Below are 18,203 nucleotides of genomic sequence, written 5' to 3'. Positions count from 1 at the left end.
AGCCCAAAGTTTTCCAGTAAAGACTTAAATGAATGGTGGCATCTATTATGTACAACCATCCCCGCCTCCTCCTTCGTTATCCAGCTGCTGCTGTAAGAAGGCGATGGGAAGGGAGCAGAACTGGAACTTGTGATCTCTAGTATATCTTTTAAAAATATAAAGATGATAGTGTCGATCACATGATACTGAATGGAAGAGCAGTATTTCAAATGATTTTCAAATGATATGGAGAATTTTCATAAACTGGAGAAAGCCAGTTCTAATCTACACTGTCTCTGGCTAGCTGTGTCTGTTGAGAGAAGGGTGAGTGGGAACCAGTCACTTAACCTCTCTGGGTCCGGGTCTCACCTAGAACAGCAGGGATCTTGACTGTATGACTGTGGAGCCCACAAATCCTGAAAACTTAATCTCTAGGTCTTAAGAATTGAAACTTAACCTTGCTGTAATACTGGTGGTGCTTATAGTAGATAAGATCTATTCTAGTTTTTAAATCCGTAATTTTGTATTATTTTTAGCAAAGCTAGTATTTCAACTCTGCTATGAAATTCAGAAAGGCTTTGCTTGTTAATTGAGCTCTAGTCCTGCAAGAAAAATTAGATATTTCCACTTTCTATTTTGAGTCAATGATAAAACTATTTGTCTCTGTAACTTAAGAATGAATTAGAACTTTGCCAACAGCTATTGCCAGTAGTAAATAATGATGTGTGCTTTGTTACCACTAACAATCGCTGAGTAGTGTTCTTATTACCTGTATTTTGTGGTAATTTTTGACTGGACATTTATTTCAGTGTTGGGAATTAATAGTAAGAGAAATTAATGAAGTTAAGTTCTAAAAATTTAGATGTCAATATTGTGAAAATGTGAATAAACTGTTTCTCTCCTGTTAAATGATGTGGTTGTCTTATCAGCAGGGTCACTTTAAAAAATATTCAGCATTACATCTAATGTCAGGTACTTGTTGGTCTTTTTAGTTCTGTATTAAATTGGATATGTATATGTGTGTTAGATATATCTTGGATGCTTTATTTTACCTTCAGAAGATACAGAACACAGTCCTATGTTCTTTTCACATAAACTGTTGGAAGGAAGTTTTGGGGGATTACAGAATTTGCTATGCTGATGAAACAAACTGTGTAACATCTCTCTCTCTCTCTTTTTTTATTTTTATTCTTTTTTGAGCTCCCTTTAAAACAACTTTTTCAGTTTAAGCTTAAAATGTGAGTACACAGTGAAACCTAATTGTGTATTGTTCAAACTTGAAAAACCAGAGGTTCCATTTAGGTGGTATTTAAATCAGTAGGGTACAAACTTTGTCCTAGATGTTGTTGTATATTATCATTTTTTAAAGTTTCTACAGTCCTTGGAAGTAGTTATTCTTTTCTCCTGAAAAGAGGAAACTGAGGTACCAGTGGAATGAGTTTCCTAGACGATGCAACTGGTAAATGCCAGAGTTAAAATACTGCAGAAATATGCTGCTGACACTGGTCTTAAAGAAGTGACTGGCATCATTTTTTTGTATGAAATCCCCTCCCCCCCCCAAAGGTGTTTCTCAGTTACTAAACTATACGTGTTTACAACTTTAGGACTTTGAAGAGTTGCCATTAGTATCTTTTAGTATAGAAGGACTTATGATCAGTACTCGGTTTGTTTATTAAACATTTTTTTTGAACACCTATTTTGTGCTGGGGGACTGTTCTAGATGGTGCGGAAAGACAAGGAACAAAACAAACAAGACCCCCTGCCTTTTTGTGGGGAGACAGAAAATAAGCTAACTTCATCTTTATAGATAAAATAATAGCAGTTAATATTGACATGCAAGGTTAGGTTCTACATGTTTCATGCAGTTGATTTAGTCTTCACTTAACTGATTTTCTCGTAACCACAACCCTGTGAGGCAGATATTTTCCCCTGTTTTAAAGGGGCAAAGAAGCAGGTTACTTGCTTCAGGCACTACAGTTAAAAGTGATGGACCTTTTAGATAGAGATTTTAACCAAGATAGTCTAGTGCCTGAGTTAGTGCTCTTGAAATAAAACAAAACAAAACTTCCTTTGTATAAGAAGGATTCATGTTAGATAAAAGGAAGAACTTTCAGACACTAACTATGAACTATGGAAGAAGTTGTGAAGTTTCCTCATGGATAGCCTTGTTTCATTCTTCAGATTGGTTCTTAGAAAAGGAATGCTACGTTGTGAATGAGTTCTGGAGAAGCTCCCTGTGCTGCAAGACCTGGTGCTGGGAAAGCCACCTCTGCTTCTGTTGTTTTTTTCATTGTGTGGGAATTCAGAAGTGTAGAAGAGTACATTTAGAAGCTGAGTAGCCAAAGGGGTGAACTGTGCCTGCTATTAAAAATTTTAGCTCCAAATTCACCCTTTTTGCATGCTCTGTGGATACAGAACTGGGTCCTTTAAGTATTTTTCTTTTGCCAGCTGGCACGGTGTTAGGCTCTGTCAGTAGACGGCGTTGGAGGGACCCTGAAAGAGGAGAGGGTTTTTCTTCCTGGATATGGCGTGCTGCTCAGCAGGCTCTGTCCTGCTCATGCAGTGTGGACATCTTCCCCAGTGGCTGGCTCTTGCACTATGTAGTGGTCAGCAGCAGCTTCCTCTAGCACCCACTTCGGTTGGTCTCAGAATGGAGGCCCTCCAGTGAAATACCTCCCAATGAACAGTTTTCCCCAGCATCCTAGAGGGAGGAGTTCCAGAAAGATCCACTGGCAAGTTTGTATAGCTACTTCTCTTGACATTCAGTGAGCCCTGGCCCGGCCCTCAGCAAGGTCTGCATCTCAGTCCTGGGGAATTGGGGGAAACTCTCAGCCCTAGAGGTAGCAAATGCTCCGTGTATTTGTCATTCCTTTAATCTTTAGAGTTACTTCTTGTGAGCCAATCCCTCATTACGCCGATCCTCTGTAGTAGTTATTTTCTTTAAATTAAACTTTGAAAGTTCAAATTGCTATGTGGTTTCTGTTTCCTAATTGGATCTCTACTTTTGCCGTGTGTAACTGTTGCTTTTCATTCAGCAAAGTTTTTTCCCCCTGAAACTTCACTACCATTGCTGTAAATCACAAGTTTATTTTCAAACTTTGTTTTTATTGATGATACTTTTAGATTTTGCAAATTGAATTTTTAGTATGTAGAGACTTGATCAGTTATCTCCCTTCTAACCTTTATGTCTTCCAAATCTGTTTTATTTACTCATTCATAGTTTATTAAGCACAAGCTTTATTCTAGGCTCTGTGTTAAGGCCTGAGAGAACTGTAGTAAACCTGACAGAAATGGATTTTCTGCTCCATGTGAGACAGAATGCACGGGGCTTAGTGATAGTTTGGATATGAGGTGAGAATGAAGAATCAGGAGGACTCTCAGTTTATCTGCCTTAGTATTTGTAGTATTTGTGTTTTCTGGCTTTGGTATGATTCACAGAGATAGAAGTCCTCCAGGATGACAGTGACTTTCTTTTTGCTTAATTTACTGACTGGTAGTTGGTAGGATATATATATATATATATATATATATATATATATATATATATATATATATATAGACTCTTAGAACCTGGCAGTAAACAGAACTGGTAGGCTGCCTGCGTATATCAAAAGGAAGTGAAGAAGGGAAACAAGCATTTTCATGACAAAACAGTAAAGTATTGATTGGGAAACTAAAGCCTAAGTGATAACTCAAAATTCCATCCAGGCACTGTGACAGTGTATAGTTGTTTTGGCTTATCTGAGAAACTGCAAGAATGCTATGGCATAGATATTCTAGAAGAAGAACCATACTAAGCAGTAAACTTGTCATGAATCACATGCATCAAAGAGTTGGTATAACCAAAAGTTTTATTATATTTTCCCATAATAACATCTCTTTGTATACATATTATATATTCTATGGAATGTTTGTTTTGAAGTGCATTATAACAGTTTTTAGCTACAAATTTGTGTTTTTCATAGAACATTGTTCTGGTAATGAGAGACACAGGTTGGGGTGGTGAAAGAACCTAAGGATAGTCAAAGGAAGTTGATTTAGTATTAGAAAGTGTGAAAAATCTAACACTGTTGTTGGGGATACACTGGCTCTTCACCATTGAGTCAGCACCTTTATCTTTGAGCCCATTGCACAATTATGTCTTAATTTTATAGTTCTCATTGTGACCCATGTGCTATACCTTAGACTTAGGAAGCTGTTATATAGCCATTGGTGCTTTATTGTAAAAACACACAAATATTCAAATAGAGACAAGTCTTAGGAGGGAGTAGATATAAGTTGGTATTGAATGTGGCTTGTAGGAGTTTAGGTGGGGTGAAGAGGTGAAGGACCTCTGGATCATGGCCTCATTGGAATGCCCTCCAAAGAGATCTCAGACTGCTCCACAGAACATGTGGCTCCTTGGAGATTTTCTAGGTTCTGCACATGTTTGATGTGAGACTCTTTCTTTCTCTTTTTCTTTTTAAAATATTTTAACCACTAAAAACAAACCCCTCATGAGTTCAAATACGTTAGCTTGCATTCACTTGATTGACTTTAGAAATCTGCTTTCTGTCTTAAGAGTTTGGAGGAATGTTTGCATATTTATGCATTTGTAGGTGACAGGAATTCATTGTGTTTGTAAAATTAAATAGAAGAGGGAGGTTGTTTCCAGTATGGACAGTGGCTTGAGTTGCATCTTTACTTCCCCTATCAACATCTCTGACACTCTTTTCTCCTGTTTACTCTCCACCATGCCAGACATGAATTCTCGCCCTGTATCGTCCACCAAACCTTCTCTCCCCAGTGTGCTTCCTTTATTTCTAGGTACTAGTGAAGAAAGACTTAACAAGACTTTACATCTTTATCTACCACAGGTTATGTTGTCTAATTTCAGCTTATTGATTCTCTAGTTCATTCATTCATTCAGTGGCTGTAGAAGATGTGTCTTGAAACTGTTCCCTCCATTCTGTCCTCAGCTGGCAACTAACTTGTGTTAGGAGGAGCTGGAATCCCGTTGTGAGCCTCTTCTGCCATCTGCTTTATCTCAGTGTATGTGTGTTTATTGCACAATGGTTTGTTCACAGTAGTTTCACCTTATCATGTTCATCTTGTGGTCAAGTATGATACAGAATCTTTCTTTAGTTGTTGGGTTTTTTTTTTTGTTTTTTTTGTTTTTTTTGCCTAGTTAGTCCTTCCTCACAGAAGTGGTAGAAGAGTACTGTGTTTGAAATCAAGAAATAAGTCCAGTGGGGCATGGCTAAATTAAGGAGACCACTTTCAAAAACAAAACCAGATAGGGTTTTCACCTTAAAAGCAAAGGAGGCCAGATAGTTTTTCTGCTGATACGTCCTACTATTACTCAAAATACCTTTTGAAACTCCTTTTAGAATTTCTTTAGAGACACATTTAAAAATCATATCATTTAGGAATCACACCTCATTTAACAACAAAAAGGTAACATTCGTCTTAGCTGCCTTTTACCTTATGACTGAGATGATACCATGTGGCTCCCCTCCCCCTTTAAAATCAAATTCATCTTCAGAACACCATTGAGAGTGTTCAAGACAGTGTATCTCAGGCTCTGAAAGCAATGGCAAGAGAAAAGTAGCAAAATATTTTGAAAAACAGTAGCATGGTTAGAATAAGTGTTTAACCTCCTTAAGTAATTAAGGGCCTTGTACGAGACAGTGCTCTTGTATTTGTTATCTCTGTGTGTATAATTCATACACACAGATGCATTTTTTAGTCAGTCTGTAGTTATTTATCATAGATCCTTGCCTAAATTTGTATTTGCTTTTGCCCCTATTTTGTACTATTTTTAGAATATCATTTCTCTCATTGGTCAGAATAATTGTATTTTCTTCCTGAGTACTGGCAAGTCTGTCTAAATTTAGTCCTGCAGCTAATACATAGTGGTTTACAAAATGATGTTCCTGAAACTTAAAAATAAGTTGACTTTTTAAGAATTATATTATTAAAAATTGGTATTCAAGTGAGAAACTAAAAAAACTTTCATCCAAGTCAGCGGTCAGAGTATAGCCCAATATGAGTTCTGCTTATATTAAAATGTTTGCATTGCTTGTATTACTAGAACTGAAGAAGATATCTGTCATCAAAAGGGGAATGCCTAATTTGGGGACATAGAAAAATATAGAGTCAGGCAAAATTGCCATGCCGTTTAAAAACTTCCCAGGTAAAAAGGTACCCTGCTCCAGGGACTCAGTAATCTGGCCCTGATGCAGGTATGGCCCTCCTGTGAAGATGGATTTGTCAGTCACCACAGCCTTTAACACTCCCTTTGATGGGATTCCATGCTCCCCAAGTAATCTTCTGATTTTAATTCAGTCACCCTACATACTTTTCCTTAGGCAGAAACTGCACTTGTCAGGTAGTTTCATTTTCTCAGTTCCTTCCCCCTAGTCATCTCTAAAGATGGTAGACTGGGCCTGCATTTTTAAAATGACTTTTAAGAACCTGCGTGGGGGGAGCATGGTGAAGTCAGTTTAGGACCCTGGTGGTTCTAAGCTGCCTGCTCTTCCTTCACAGAAATGAGTGATTGGATAAAATGGATTGTATTAAAATTTTCTATTTACTTGATGTTCGTATTTTTGTACAACAGGAGGTACCTATGTAGCATTAGGAATTCCCCTCTATGGTTAATGTCAACTATCTGGAAAACATCTACCACCTGACTGCAAAAGCTTTTTCTTAAAGATCTCCTTACTCTTAGGTATTATAATCCTTAGCATTTATTATTTATAGAATTAATATTAATTAATTCAGCATTTACTGAGTACCTACCTTGTACCAGAAAAAGTTGTAGTTACTAGGAATATGAAGATGATTAGCATGTGATCTATATACTTGAAGGGTGCCTCATTAAGCTGAGAAGATTAGTGAGTGTACATGTAAATTATTATAAGTGCTGTATTCGAGGTGTGGCAGAAGAGCAGGAGAAAGTGATTTTTCTTGAGAAGCTAAACCTTAAAAGATTAGTAGGAATTCTTTAAATGGAGAATTGGAGAGGATAATTCCAGCACAGGTAAAAACCATGAGTAGAGGTAGAGAAACGTTTGCCGTGAACATACGTGGCAGCTTATGTAGGGAGAACAGCTTGAACTCCAGCTTAGATACCTGGCGGTAGTGGTGAGGGATAATAAAGCTGAAGCATATTCATTTGGGACTGGCTTTATTTACAAGGCTGAGAACTTGTACCTTGTTTTCCTGTCACACTGGAGAGCCATCATTTAAATAAGAGAGTGGCATTATCAGCTTTATTGTTTCTAGAAAGATTACTCTAGAAACAATAGGAAGATGGACTGGAGATAGTCTGCTTAGGTACAGTAAGAGATGAGGAGTACAACTAGGACAGTGGGAGGAGACAGGTTCGGGATATATTTCTGAGGTAGAATAGAACTTGGTGACAAATTAGATGTTCGGGTTGAGGGACTCCAAAGGCATCTGAATTAATGGTAATACCATTAAGCAAATTAAGTAAGATAGAATTAGGAACAGGTTTGAATATTGGGTTTTTGGTTATGTTGAGTGGCACTGTGTCTATCCACTAGGTAGACTGGAGTTTAGGAAACGTTTGGGAACATGGATTAGGAATTGTCTTTCTTGGTGGTAGGCACACCCCATGTGCTGTCTTAATCATGACATAACCCTGAAAGAGAGGTAGTGTTGTCCCTGTTTTACAGTGACAAAGCTAAGAGAGAAATAAGTCATTTGCTCAGGGTCACATAACCACATGTATTTTTCCATCTTGCTTCAGTTATCTATTACTGTGTAACAAGCCAATCATAAATTTTATGACTTAAAGGAATAATTTATTACTGTCCCTTGTGGTTCTGTGAGTTCACTGAGCTCAGTTAGGAAGTTCTGGCTTGGGGCTCATTTGATTACATTTGGATGGCAGCTAGAACTGGAGTCATCTCCAGCTCCACCTGGCTGCATACCCAAGGTGGCTTCTCTATTTGTGTGTCTGGCGTCTCAGCTGGAATGGCTAGAACAGCTGGGGGCAACTGTGTGTCTCTCTCCGCAAGATCAGTCCACGTGATTAGCCTGAGCTTCCTCACTCATGCATAGCAGTCTTGGGGTAGTCGGACTTGTTACATGGTGTCTGGCTTACCCCAGGGGGAGTTGTCCTAGAGCCAGGCAGCAGCTGCAAGGTGTGTGATAATCTAGGTGTGGAAGTCATACAGCGTCACTTCTGCTGCATTCTTGTGGTTAAAAGCAAGTCATAGGACCAGTCAGGATTTAAGGGGGGAACAATATAGGGGCATGAATATCCAGAGGCCATCTTTGGAGATTAGCTTTCTCCACACACTGCCGTCTTTCAGAATAGTTTTTAGACAGCGCGGCAATAGATAGGCCCCAAGATGCCTTGTTAAAATGTGAAAGGCGTGCAAGAAGACAGCTCTGGGAAACATGAATGTTTGAAGGAAGACCCAAGGAAGAGGAGTCAGTGGAAAAAAATAAACATCAAGAGACAGAGTAAGAAAACTTGGAAAAAGTGATGCTTTAGAAGCCAAGGGGAGAGGAAGCTGCTGCCACCATAGCTATAGGTCCTTAAATTTGGTTAGAAAGACCCTATGGTTCAAATGTACTAGATAGCTTACAGTTGCCTTCTGCCAGCAGCTTTAAAAGGCTGCCCTTTTTTTCCCTTCCCATTCACCCCATCTCACCTATACATACCCAGTTAAGGCCTAAAATTCACATTTAGAACTTATACCCAGTTAAGGCCTAAAATTCACATTTAGAACTTAAGTGACTTAGTCCAATGTGAAACATTTACACCTCAAGTCATCCATAAATTGTTGTGATTACATTTGGGATACTTTACTGAGAGTAGGCTTCCATAGAGTGGAAAGAATGTAGTGCTTCTGGCTTCCTTCAGAGAGATGAGAGTTCTCTGTGTAGAATGAGGGGGATAAGGAGGTTAGGCCAATGGCGTACTTCTGGTCTTGCTGTGATGTTCTTTTGAGTTACAAGAAGGTATGAAGTGCCATGTACTGAATTATACCATAGCTGGAAAGAATGGGTGAAATGGGAAAATTTTTAATTTTTGTTTTTGATTAATCACTGGTGTTTTTCTTTTTTTCAGAGCACAAAGTTATCATTGTTGGGCTGGATAATGCGGGAAAAACTACCATCCTTTACCAATTGTAAGTACTAACTACTTAAAATTTTTTATTTTATTGTTTATAGTTACTTTTTCAGCCTGAGTGATATTTGATTAATGAAAGCAATAAAAAATTATATGGAATCCAAGTTACTCTGTAAGAAGGCAGGTTGGCCATGAACCAGGAGCCAAATTTAAGCAACTGTTTCTAGAGAGCTAGAAATTTATCTGACATTGAGCATGTTGTTCAGTTGTTTTGCTTATGGAGAGTAGAGAAATATTTGTTTCTATAGTTTCCTGGAATGAATCTAGACTATTCCAGATAGTCCACTACCTAGCTCCACCTCTGTTTAAACCCTTCATTCACTCTTATGTGCTAGTGGAAAGGGGACATTTGGGTACAAAATATAAAAGGAGGTCATGCTGACTTATCCCTTAATTGAAAAATGTTCAAACAATCTAGCTTCCTTGCTAACTGTAATATATTTGAACTTTTTTTCCCAGTTCTATGAATGAAGTTGTACATACGTCCCCAACAATAGGAAGTAATGTAGAAGAGATAGTGATTAATAATACACGTTTTCTAATGTGGGATATTGGTGGCCAAGAATCTCTTCGTTCTTCGTGGAACACTTACTATACTAACACAGAGGTATGTTTCTTAATATACTAAGTCTTCTATGAATATAATACCTGGGAAACACCTTCCAGATATGAACTCTTATAGCTCATCTTTTTGAAATATCACAGTATGTTAAATATAAGTAGAGTTTAAACATAGTGGAATCTTTGATTCCCTCTTTCAGGGTCATTGTTATGTATATCCATTCTCATTGAACCTCTGTAGGGAGAATTGGTGATTGATTAGTCTGATTTTATATTGATCCTAGAGCTTGCCTTAAGTACTTGTTTTAATAAAGAATTCCATTTCACAGTTTGTAATTTCATTTCTCTCTTACTATTTATTTGCGTCTGCGTAGAGGAAATCCTAGTTAGATGAGAGGGCTCTGATGGTTTGAATTCTTGGCCAGAATTTTACTATGTGTTTTCTTTTTTGCAATACAATTGCACATTAAAGAATTCTTTTTCTTTTGATTATAAAGCAATTTAGACATAATCATGTATTTTATTTACATATTATTTGCCAAGAGAAAATGTCTGACATTTGAGAGCTTCACTGTATAGACCTTATAAGATGAAAGGCTGTGACAGTTGTTTCTGTAGTGCTGATTATAAGTTAATAAATCTCTAAATGTATATACAGATGAATATTATGTCAGTAAGACACTATTAAGTGTCTCTAATGACTTGATCCCCTAACACTCCATTAAGCATTTGATTATGTCTTTTGGAGAAGGAGTATATATAATTAGTATTCCTATATAAAATGCTGCAGGTATCAAGTTCATGGCAACACCTTGAAAATTAATAGCTTTGTTAAGAAGGCTTGGAGTAGAACAGGTGTTATAGTGATAAAACCATGTATCAGTAAGGTCTCAAGTGAGAGAAGAGGGAAAGTAGCAGTTCTATTATCCTTCTGCATTATGGTTGATGAAATCTGAAGAATAGAAAAGATCCGGAAAATTACTGTGGTTTATTTGGAAATGAAAAGCTAGTTCTAAACAATAAATAGCACATACTAATAATAAGCAGTCAGAATTAACTTGGGCATAACAAATGCCATCATAAAGCAACTATATCTGCTCCTGTTTCCCTGGTGCCTTTTGGTGTTCATGGAATTGAAGAAGAGGCACACTGTAGCTCAGTCCTGCACAGCTCCTTTCAAGTCTTTGATTGCATCTGGTCTCATCGTCAGTTCAGGAAAGAGTTGTGCCACTTATATAAGGAAGAGAGCATGGTTTTTGATATAGATTTATTCTTTCAATTTGCTGATTTTTTAAAAATTGATTTCTTTAACTGTCACACTACTTTATTCTCATACGCATGGCCTTTTAGTTTTTTTATTAATTAATTTATTTGTTTTTATATTTGGCTGTGTTGTGTCTTCGTTGCTGTGCGCGGGCTTTCTCTAGTCGTTGCTGTGCGCGGGGTTTCACTAGTTGCGGCGAGCGGGGGCTACTCTTCATTGCGGCGCGTGGGCTTCTCACTGTCGTGGCTTCTCTTGTTGCAGAGCATGGGCTCTAGGCGCGCGGGCTTCAGTAGTTGTGGCACATAGGCTCAGTAGTTGTGGCTGGTGGGCTCTAGAGCACAGGCTTGGTAGTTGTGGCGCCAGGGCTTAGTTGCTCCAGGGCATGTGGGATCTTCCCGGACCAGGGCTGGAACCCATGTCCCCTGCATTAGCAGGCGGATTCCCAACCACTGTGCCACCAGGGAAGCCCTCTTTTAGATTTTTAAATTGATATTAATAAATAATGTCTGTCTGGAAGTAACTTAAATTTAGGATCATATTTTTGTCTTACTGACTTATGGTGCAAATAGGCCCATTAGCATTCAGGATATTAATTTAGAAAACAAACATGTTACATACTGGTTAGAATATTAGCAGAATATTCTAAAAGAATGATAACATCATATTGTCTTTTATTTTCTCTTAAAAAGTTAGTAAATATGTTTGAATTAAAGATCAAACCTTTAGGCTTCACCATGTATAGCAGGTATCTCTGGTTTTCCAGTAATACCATACCATAAGGTTCTAATTTCTTGATAGCTGTTAGCCTGTAAATCAAATAAACACTTGATAAATTTTACAAATATCAAATTATGTAATCACTAATGATTTTTTTTTTTTGTAATTTTAGTTTGTAATAGTTGTTGTGGACAGTACAGACAGAGAAAGGATTTCTGTAACTAGAGAAGAACTCTATAAAATGTTAGCCCATGAGGTAAGTAGGATTCTGGCATTAGATGTACGGGGGTGGGGTATTTCTATCACCTTTGTACTTGCTACTTTCTCATGAGCATACTATTTCAAATTTTTTAAAAAATTCTTTATCTGCTGGCCATGCCTGCTTTATAATTTTGACACTTCCCAACTTGGAAGCGTATCTGGAAGCAGCAGAAAGATTGACTTTCATTTTGCATTTTAAATAGATTAATTATACAGACGATTATCATTAGAAATGAGATTTTACAGTGTCAGGGACACACAGCAAGTCTTGATTGTAACTTAGTTATCTGACTAATATTTAAATTTGTTGCTCGTAGGTCTCTGATATTGTTTCTTTAACTGAACAAAACTGTTATAACTAGCCACATTTTCTTAGTCCTTGAGAAATATTACTGGTAGCATAATTCGAAAATTACATAAACTGAATAATATAGTCAGTAATGATAATAGTAACTATAAAATCATATAATATTTATAAAACAGTCGTATCTCTCTATCAGCAGAGTTTTGGTTCTAGGATGCTCACGGATACCAAAATCTGAGGATGTCCAAGTCCCTTGTATAAAATGGCATAGTTTTTGCATATAACCGGTATGCACATCCTCCGGTATACTTTAAATCATCTCTAGATTACTTATAATACCTAATACAATGTAAATGCTATGAAAACGTGAGCAAATTCAAGTTTTGCTTTTTCGAACTTTCTGGAACTTTTTTTTCCTGAATATTTTCAGTCCGAGGTTGGTTGAATCTGTGAATGCAGAACCCACGGATAAGGAGGGCTGACTGTAGTGGCAGTTGATTATTTTTGCATGCCTTTTATTGCAGATGTTACTTTCTCAACTCAAAGGTGGAAATAGAAAAGTTAATATTCAGTGGAATTTTAATAAAGCTTAAGAAAACTGGGACATCTTTGTAATGAAGTTCTATATTAATTTTAATATTGATTCAATGGTTTGCTTTTGAGATATTCATTAAGAATTTTGGTGTGTTTCAGACGTAAGGAAACTTAGTAAAGTGGTTATGTAAACTGAAGTTTCTGTTTTGCTTGTGGTGATCATACCCACCAAGATGCACCTTCCCCTGTTTTGGACTGATTCTAGCAGTTGTGCTAAACCCTTTGGGGTTTTTAAAAAAAAACACATCTTGCCTTTGTACGTGTATTTAACAGCTTTCAGTTCTAGTTTGAGAAACAGTAAGCAATAAAAGAGGCAGGGGACTAAGGATTTTTTTAAATTTCCCCTTTGCATTTTACAGGAATGCATCATTCTTCATTTTATACCAAAGGGTTGTTTTATGAAGACTTTAGAAAAAGAAAAATAAGACACAAAATGTATTTGTCTCTTGACTATATTTTTTACTCTGTAAACAGGTAGCCTCCCTATTTGATTCTTACTCTAACTGGCCAGTATGTAGGAGGATCAGTATTATACAAAGCCCAATAGTAGGGCTCAAACAAAGTCATTGAATTTTATAAGTTGGGTCATTAACTTGGATAGATCAATTAACCTCATCTGTTATGGATTAGTACGCTGAGGCCCAGTAGTTTATGGGACTTGAATTTAGGTATTCACATCATTCAGGCTCTTTGCTAGGAAAAAAAAGTAAAAGCCAGAAATAGGGCCTAGCTGGAAAGTGAAAGGAGAAGGGATGAGATTACCAGAGAAGAAGGGAATTACAGATGAATTTGGGAGCTAGAGTAAGCCACTTAATAGGGTCAGGGAGAGCCAAATAGGCAGAGTTCTGGAGAGGGACATCCGGATCAAGGATGAGAATGTGTGAAAAACAAACTTTGACATGGGTTAGTCACATGTTTCATGCATACCACAAAAACCAACAGAGTCGTATTATCATCACCAATAATGATTCTTTCTATGTATTACTAAATACAGAGCTATAAAACATTTAAATACATTTCTGAAAGCTTCATCTTAAATGAAGCATAAAACTTTGAAGCTCATGAATTTTTAAAAAGTTCCAAAGACAAAAGGATAGATGAATTTTATTCAGAATGACTCAACTTCTAGGAATTATCTTCACAAAGGACGCTTTGCGAAACAAACTGACAACTACATATGGCATATAGAAGTTGCTAAATAAGTATGCCTTGCATGTGCTGTTATTCATTTTCTTGACTAAACTAAAAAATATTTTTAGACTCTGAAGAACAGAAGTTGATATGTAGCAGAAGTATGTAGCAGAAGTTTTTCGAAGTGTTTAAAATGGGTGATGTACGAAAGATCACCGCTGTTTACCTTGTACTTTGACCTCTTGTTAAGTCAAGTTGAACAGCCTTAACCCAATGTATCTCTTTTCTACTATTATCATAATGCATAATTGGTTGTGAGGTTATTTCATAAAAAGTAAAGGAAGATTTTCTTTCCTCTCTTACTAAATATTTAAAAGTGGGTAATATAGCTTAAAAAAAAAATCAAGAACCCTAAATAAAAATATTTGAGCCTGTGAAATCTAGAAAAAGTACATTCAATGTGGATTTTTTTTCTTTTCTTTTTTTTAGACCTTTCAGTAAATGACTTTATTTCTTATGTTTTCCAATTTTCAGTCCAGGGGCTTCTCCAAATAATTCTGTTACTAAAAGTGATGAAGATAGGTTACTTGTAAATAAAACAGCATAAACTATATGTCCTAACTTGTGCCAAGTATTTCTGTTGTCAGATATTTCTAAAGTGTGTTCTCTGAACATGCCAGCATTAGCAATCCTGACCTATATAAAAGATTTCAACACACACTGGCAAGAGATAGTGAAACCTAGACGATAGGAAGATAGGAATTAAATCCCATGGAAAGTCCATCTACTCAATGATTCAGCCATATATCAACTATTGATAACTGTTCCATGTTCTGATTAGGATAAGAGAAAAAATACCCATATACTTGATAATGTATATGTGCACTAGTTATAGTTCATCCCTTCAAGTTTTTGCCTTATATAAATAGACAGATGAACTGAACTATAGGTGAAACAAATTGAATAGGAGCTCTTAAAACTTAATGTTCTAGAGTATCCCTTTCTGACCAAGCTCTTCAGGTAACTGTCCTTATCTGTAGTAGTGTGGTTGCATCCTGCAGAGGGCACTGTAACTAAGTCAGCCTCCTTTGTTATATAAAGCATATTGCAGAACTCCTTTTAACCAAATAAGAAATTTACTACTTATATTTTTTATTTGCATCAGAAAGAATCAAAGAAGTCATCGAAACTCTGTTCTAACAAGAGTAAAATAATGTGGAGCAATGTCAGTTTAAACCTACTGAACACTTTCTTGCTTCAAACACACATATACATGATTGAAACCAAAATATTCCACTAAGATCCCTAAGAAGAAGGTGGCATTCAACACAGCTGGGAAAACTTGCAGACATAGCACCAAAACCTTAGTTTTCTCAATATCTCTTAAAATATATAGGCAGAATTTTATGAGAGTTTAATCCACTTGTTGAGTGCATCCATCATGGTTTCTTAGCCCAGGATCCACTAATGGACTTTAGGATATCTATTAACACCCTAAAATCATGCATAAACTTTTTTTGGCATAAACATATATACATTTTCATGAGGGAAAGGTTCATAACTTTCCATAGGTTATCAAGGAAGCTCCCGGCTCTAAAAATGGTTGAGAGAGGGGAAGGTAGAGTACAGCAAAAGGGGACGTAGAACCTTTGGTCTGCTTTGTGAGTAGAGTGTTACATCAGTCATTTGGGGGCATGCACAAGGGTAAAGCTAATCCTCATTTGCAGAGCAATAAGTGAACTAACATTTGTTGAACTGTCGCCAAACCCAGGTATTGAACTGAGTGCTTTAAATATAGTAATTCATTCATTCAAACTACATCCCCAGGAGGTAGGTGGTGGTCTCAGCATTTTACAGATGAGGGGCAGCATCTATAGTAGGAAGATCTCAGCTCAAACCTGGCTCTATTATTGAGTAGTTATGTGACTCTGTATGAGTTACTTACATCTGAGTCTTAGTTTCCTCAACTGTAAAATGGGAATAGTAAAGCCTATCTTGTAGCAGTCTTGTGAGGATTAAAGAGATTTTATTCAGGAAATGGTTAGTATCATGGGTGCCTTGCTCAGATTAGATACTCAATAAATGTTAGTTATGAGGAACAGATTCAGAAAAGTTAAAGAACTTGCCTCAGAGTCAAAGCATAGAAGTGGTAGAACTTACTATCTAATTGGGAAATTTGATAAGTTTAATGGTAGTCTAAGAAGGCCCTATCAAATATTCAAAGCTAACACATCTTCATGGACAAAGATAGAAGAGCTAGATCTCAGAAGATGAATAAGATTGGTTTAGGTTAGCACCTTCCAGTTGAGAAATGTCCTAAGGCCTAAGGTGTATATTGTATATAATGAGTTAGTTTATTTCCTAAATAAACTGTGAAGAAGGTTGTAACTTTAGGTATAGATACCTATACCTAAAGTATAGATTGGGGTAGAATTTTGAAAAGCTGTTGAGTCCCATGCTTAAAGAGTAGTTCTTAGTAGCCATAGAAGCCTAGTTTTGGGTTGGGGAAAGGGTTAGATATGTATTAAATTGGAAGATGTGACTGTTTGTTAAATATAGCACTTAGGACCATAAAAATGTAATCTAGGACTGTAAGAAATATGTAAATCCATACAAGTATAGATTGATTTATTTAAATGTGTTCAGTTTGATGTTTACTTTCCATCATAAGAGCTATGAGATACTTTTATGTCAAGTAGTTGAGAAATTCTAGGTTACAAAGATTATCAAATATAATCTGTTAATTAAATTGGAAAATGTATGAAAAAAATGAACTGGCCCTTACAGTTTTGTTTGCTTTTATAGGACCTAAGGAAAGCTGGATTGCTGATCTTTGCTAATAAACAAGATGTTAAAGAATGCATGACTGTAGCAGAAATCTCCCAGTTTTTGAAACTAACTTCTATTAAAGATCACCAGTGGCATGTCCAGGCATGCTGCGCTCTTACTGGCGAGGGGTAAGATGTCTTCTTCATGAATAGCATGTATTTAACTTTGAAACATGTATTTCTTTTTAAAATCAAATATTTAAGGTTACCATGTACAGAACTTTATAAGGGAGAGATGTAAGACATAGTCCATGTCTACAGTGAGAGAGTTTTTAGCTTGGTTCTGTAAAGAATTATACACAGAATACACATAAACATACTGAACTAATGCATGTGAGCATATGGATGATAGAGTTGCTGTAGGAATTCTGAGAAATGGGCTTGTCATGAGTCTGGAGAAGTCAGGAAATAGTTCCTGCACTGGCGGTGCGACTTACAGTCTAAGAAAGGAACTAACACTTGCTGAGTGTGTCCTTGCCTTGAGTGCTTTCTATAGAGTGTTTCATTTATTCCTAATAATCATGTAGACCAGTTGTTTTTAATTCACATTTTATGCATAAAGAAGCTGAAATAGAAGAAGATTTGCATGTGGGACTAGTGTGCGGATATGCCATCAGTGCTGTCAAGAGGGAGTTGCTGCACTTAAAAAAAATAAAAGAGTTAGAATTGGAGAGAGTGTGGCAGGAGGGGGTGCCTGCAGTAGAATTTTGCCCATGTCTAATGCCCAGAGATGAAAGGATTTCAAGAAGGCAGTGGTTGTTAGCATTGTTATATGTAAGATATATAACACATAATATCTATACGTGGCATAGATAGATAGTGTCAGTAATTCAATATTTGGTTTACTCTTCACTGTGGTCTTAAAAGGAAGGGAATTTCTGCCACCTCAGGTAAACTCATCTGTCTATGCCACAAGCTTCTGCCCTTTCCTGACACCTGAAGAACCTCAACCCAAATTTAAGACCTTTATTTAGAAGCCTTCATGTATATATTTAAAAGCAGAGAAAAAAAAGAATTAAATTGGAGATGAAACTGAATCTTAGTGAAATAGAAGCTACCGTTACCTGATTACAGATATTTGGAAGAGCATAATTAGATCCTCAAAGAAGCAAATCTGTTCATTAAAAAAAAAAATCAGACAATACCAATTGTCCACATACTTATTTAAGTAAAAATATCTTTTACATATTTCTTTGTCAAATAGTTTAATACATGTCAAGATGCATATATAGATATAGGTATATCTTTATATATTATCTTTGTCTATCAGAGGTCTTCAGGCAAAAGCACTGATTATAATACTAAATTTGACAGCAAAGACAGATCATCTAGGATTGATAAAAGATTTAACTTATATACTTTGAGTAATTGTGTGGAAAATATATCATTAGTTAGGATACATATGAACTCTGG

The 18,203-nt window shown here is 36.5% G+C and overlaps 1 protein-coding gene across 2 annotated transcripts in view; it reads left to right on the top strand.

Moving 5' to 3' along the window:
- Positions 1 to 18,203, top strand: part of ARL5A (ARF like GTPase 5A) — a 46,440-nt gene that overhangs the window by 1,397 nt on the left and 26,840 nt on the right. For both annotated transcript variants that reach the window (XR_014264642.1, XM_082465217.1), the window contains exons 2-5: positions 9,068 to 9,128; positions 9,590 to 9,737; positions 11,845 to 11,928; positions 16,768 to 16,919. Coding sequence is in view for 1 of the 2 variants with exons in the window: in XM_082465217.1 (XP_082321343.1) it covers positions 9,068 to 9,128; positions 9,590 to 9,737; positions 11,845 to 11,928; positions 16,768 to 16,919 (445 nt within the window). In the remaining variant the exon portion in view is untranslated. The remainder of the gene's footprint in view (positions 1 to 9,067; positions 9,129 to 9,589; positions 9,738 to 11,844; positions 11,929 to 16,767; positions 16,920 to 18,203) is intronic.

This window comes from Balaenoptera physalus, assembly GCF_965194825.1.
Source record: "Balaenoptera physalus genome assembly, chromosome: 6".
NCBI classification, from domain to species: Eukaryota; Metazoa; Chordata; class Mammalia; order Artiodactyla; family Balaenopteridae; genus Balaenoptera; species Balaenoptera physalus.
Note: the sequence above shows the minus strand (reverse complement) of the source record. Positions and strands in the feature narration are given on the sequence as shown.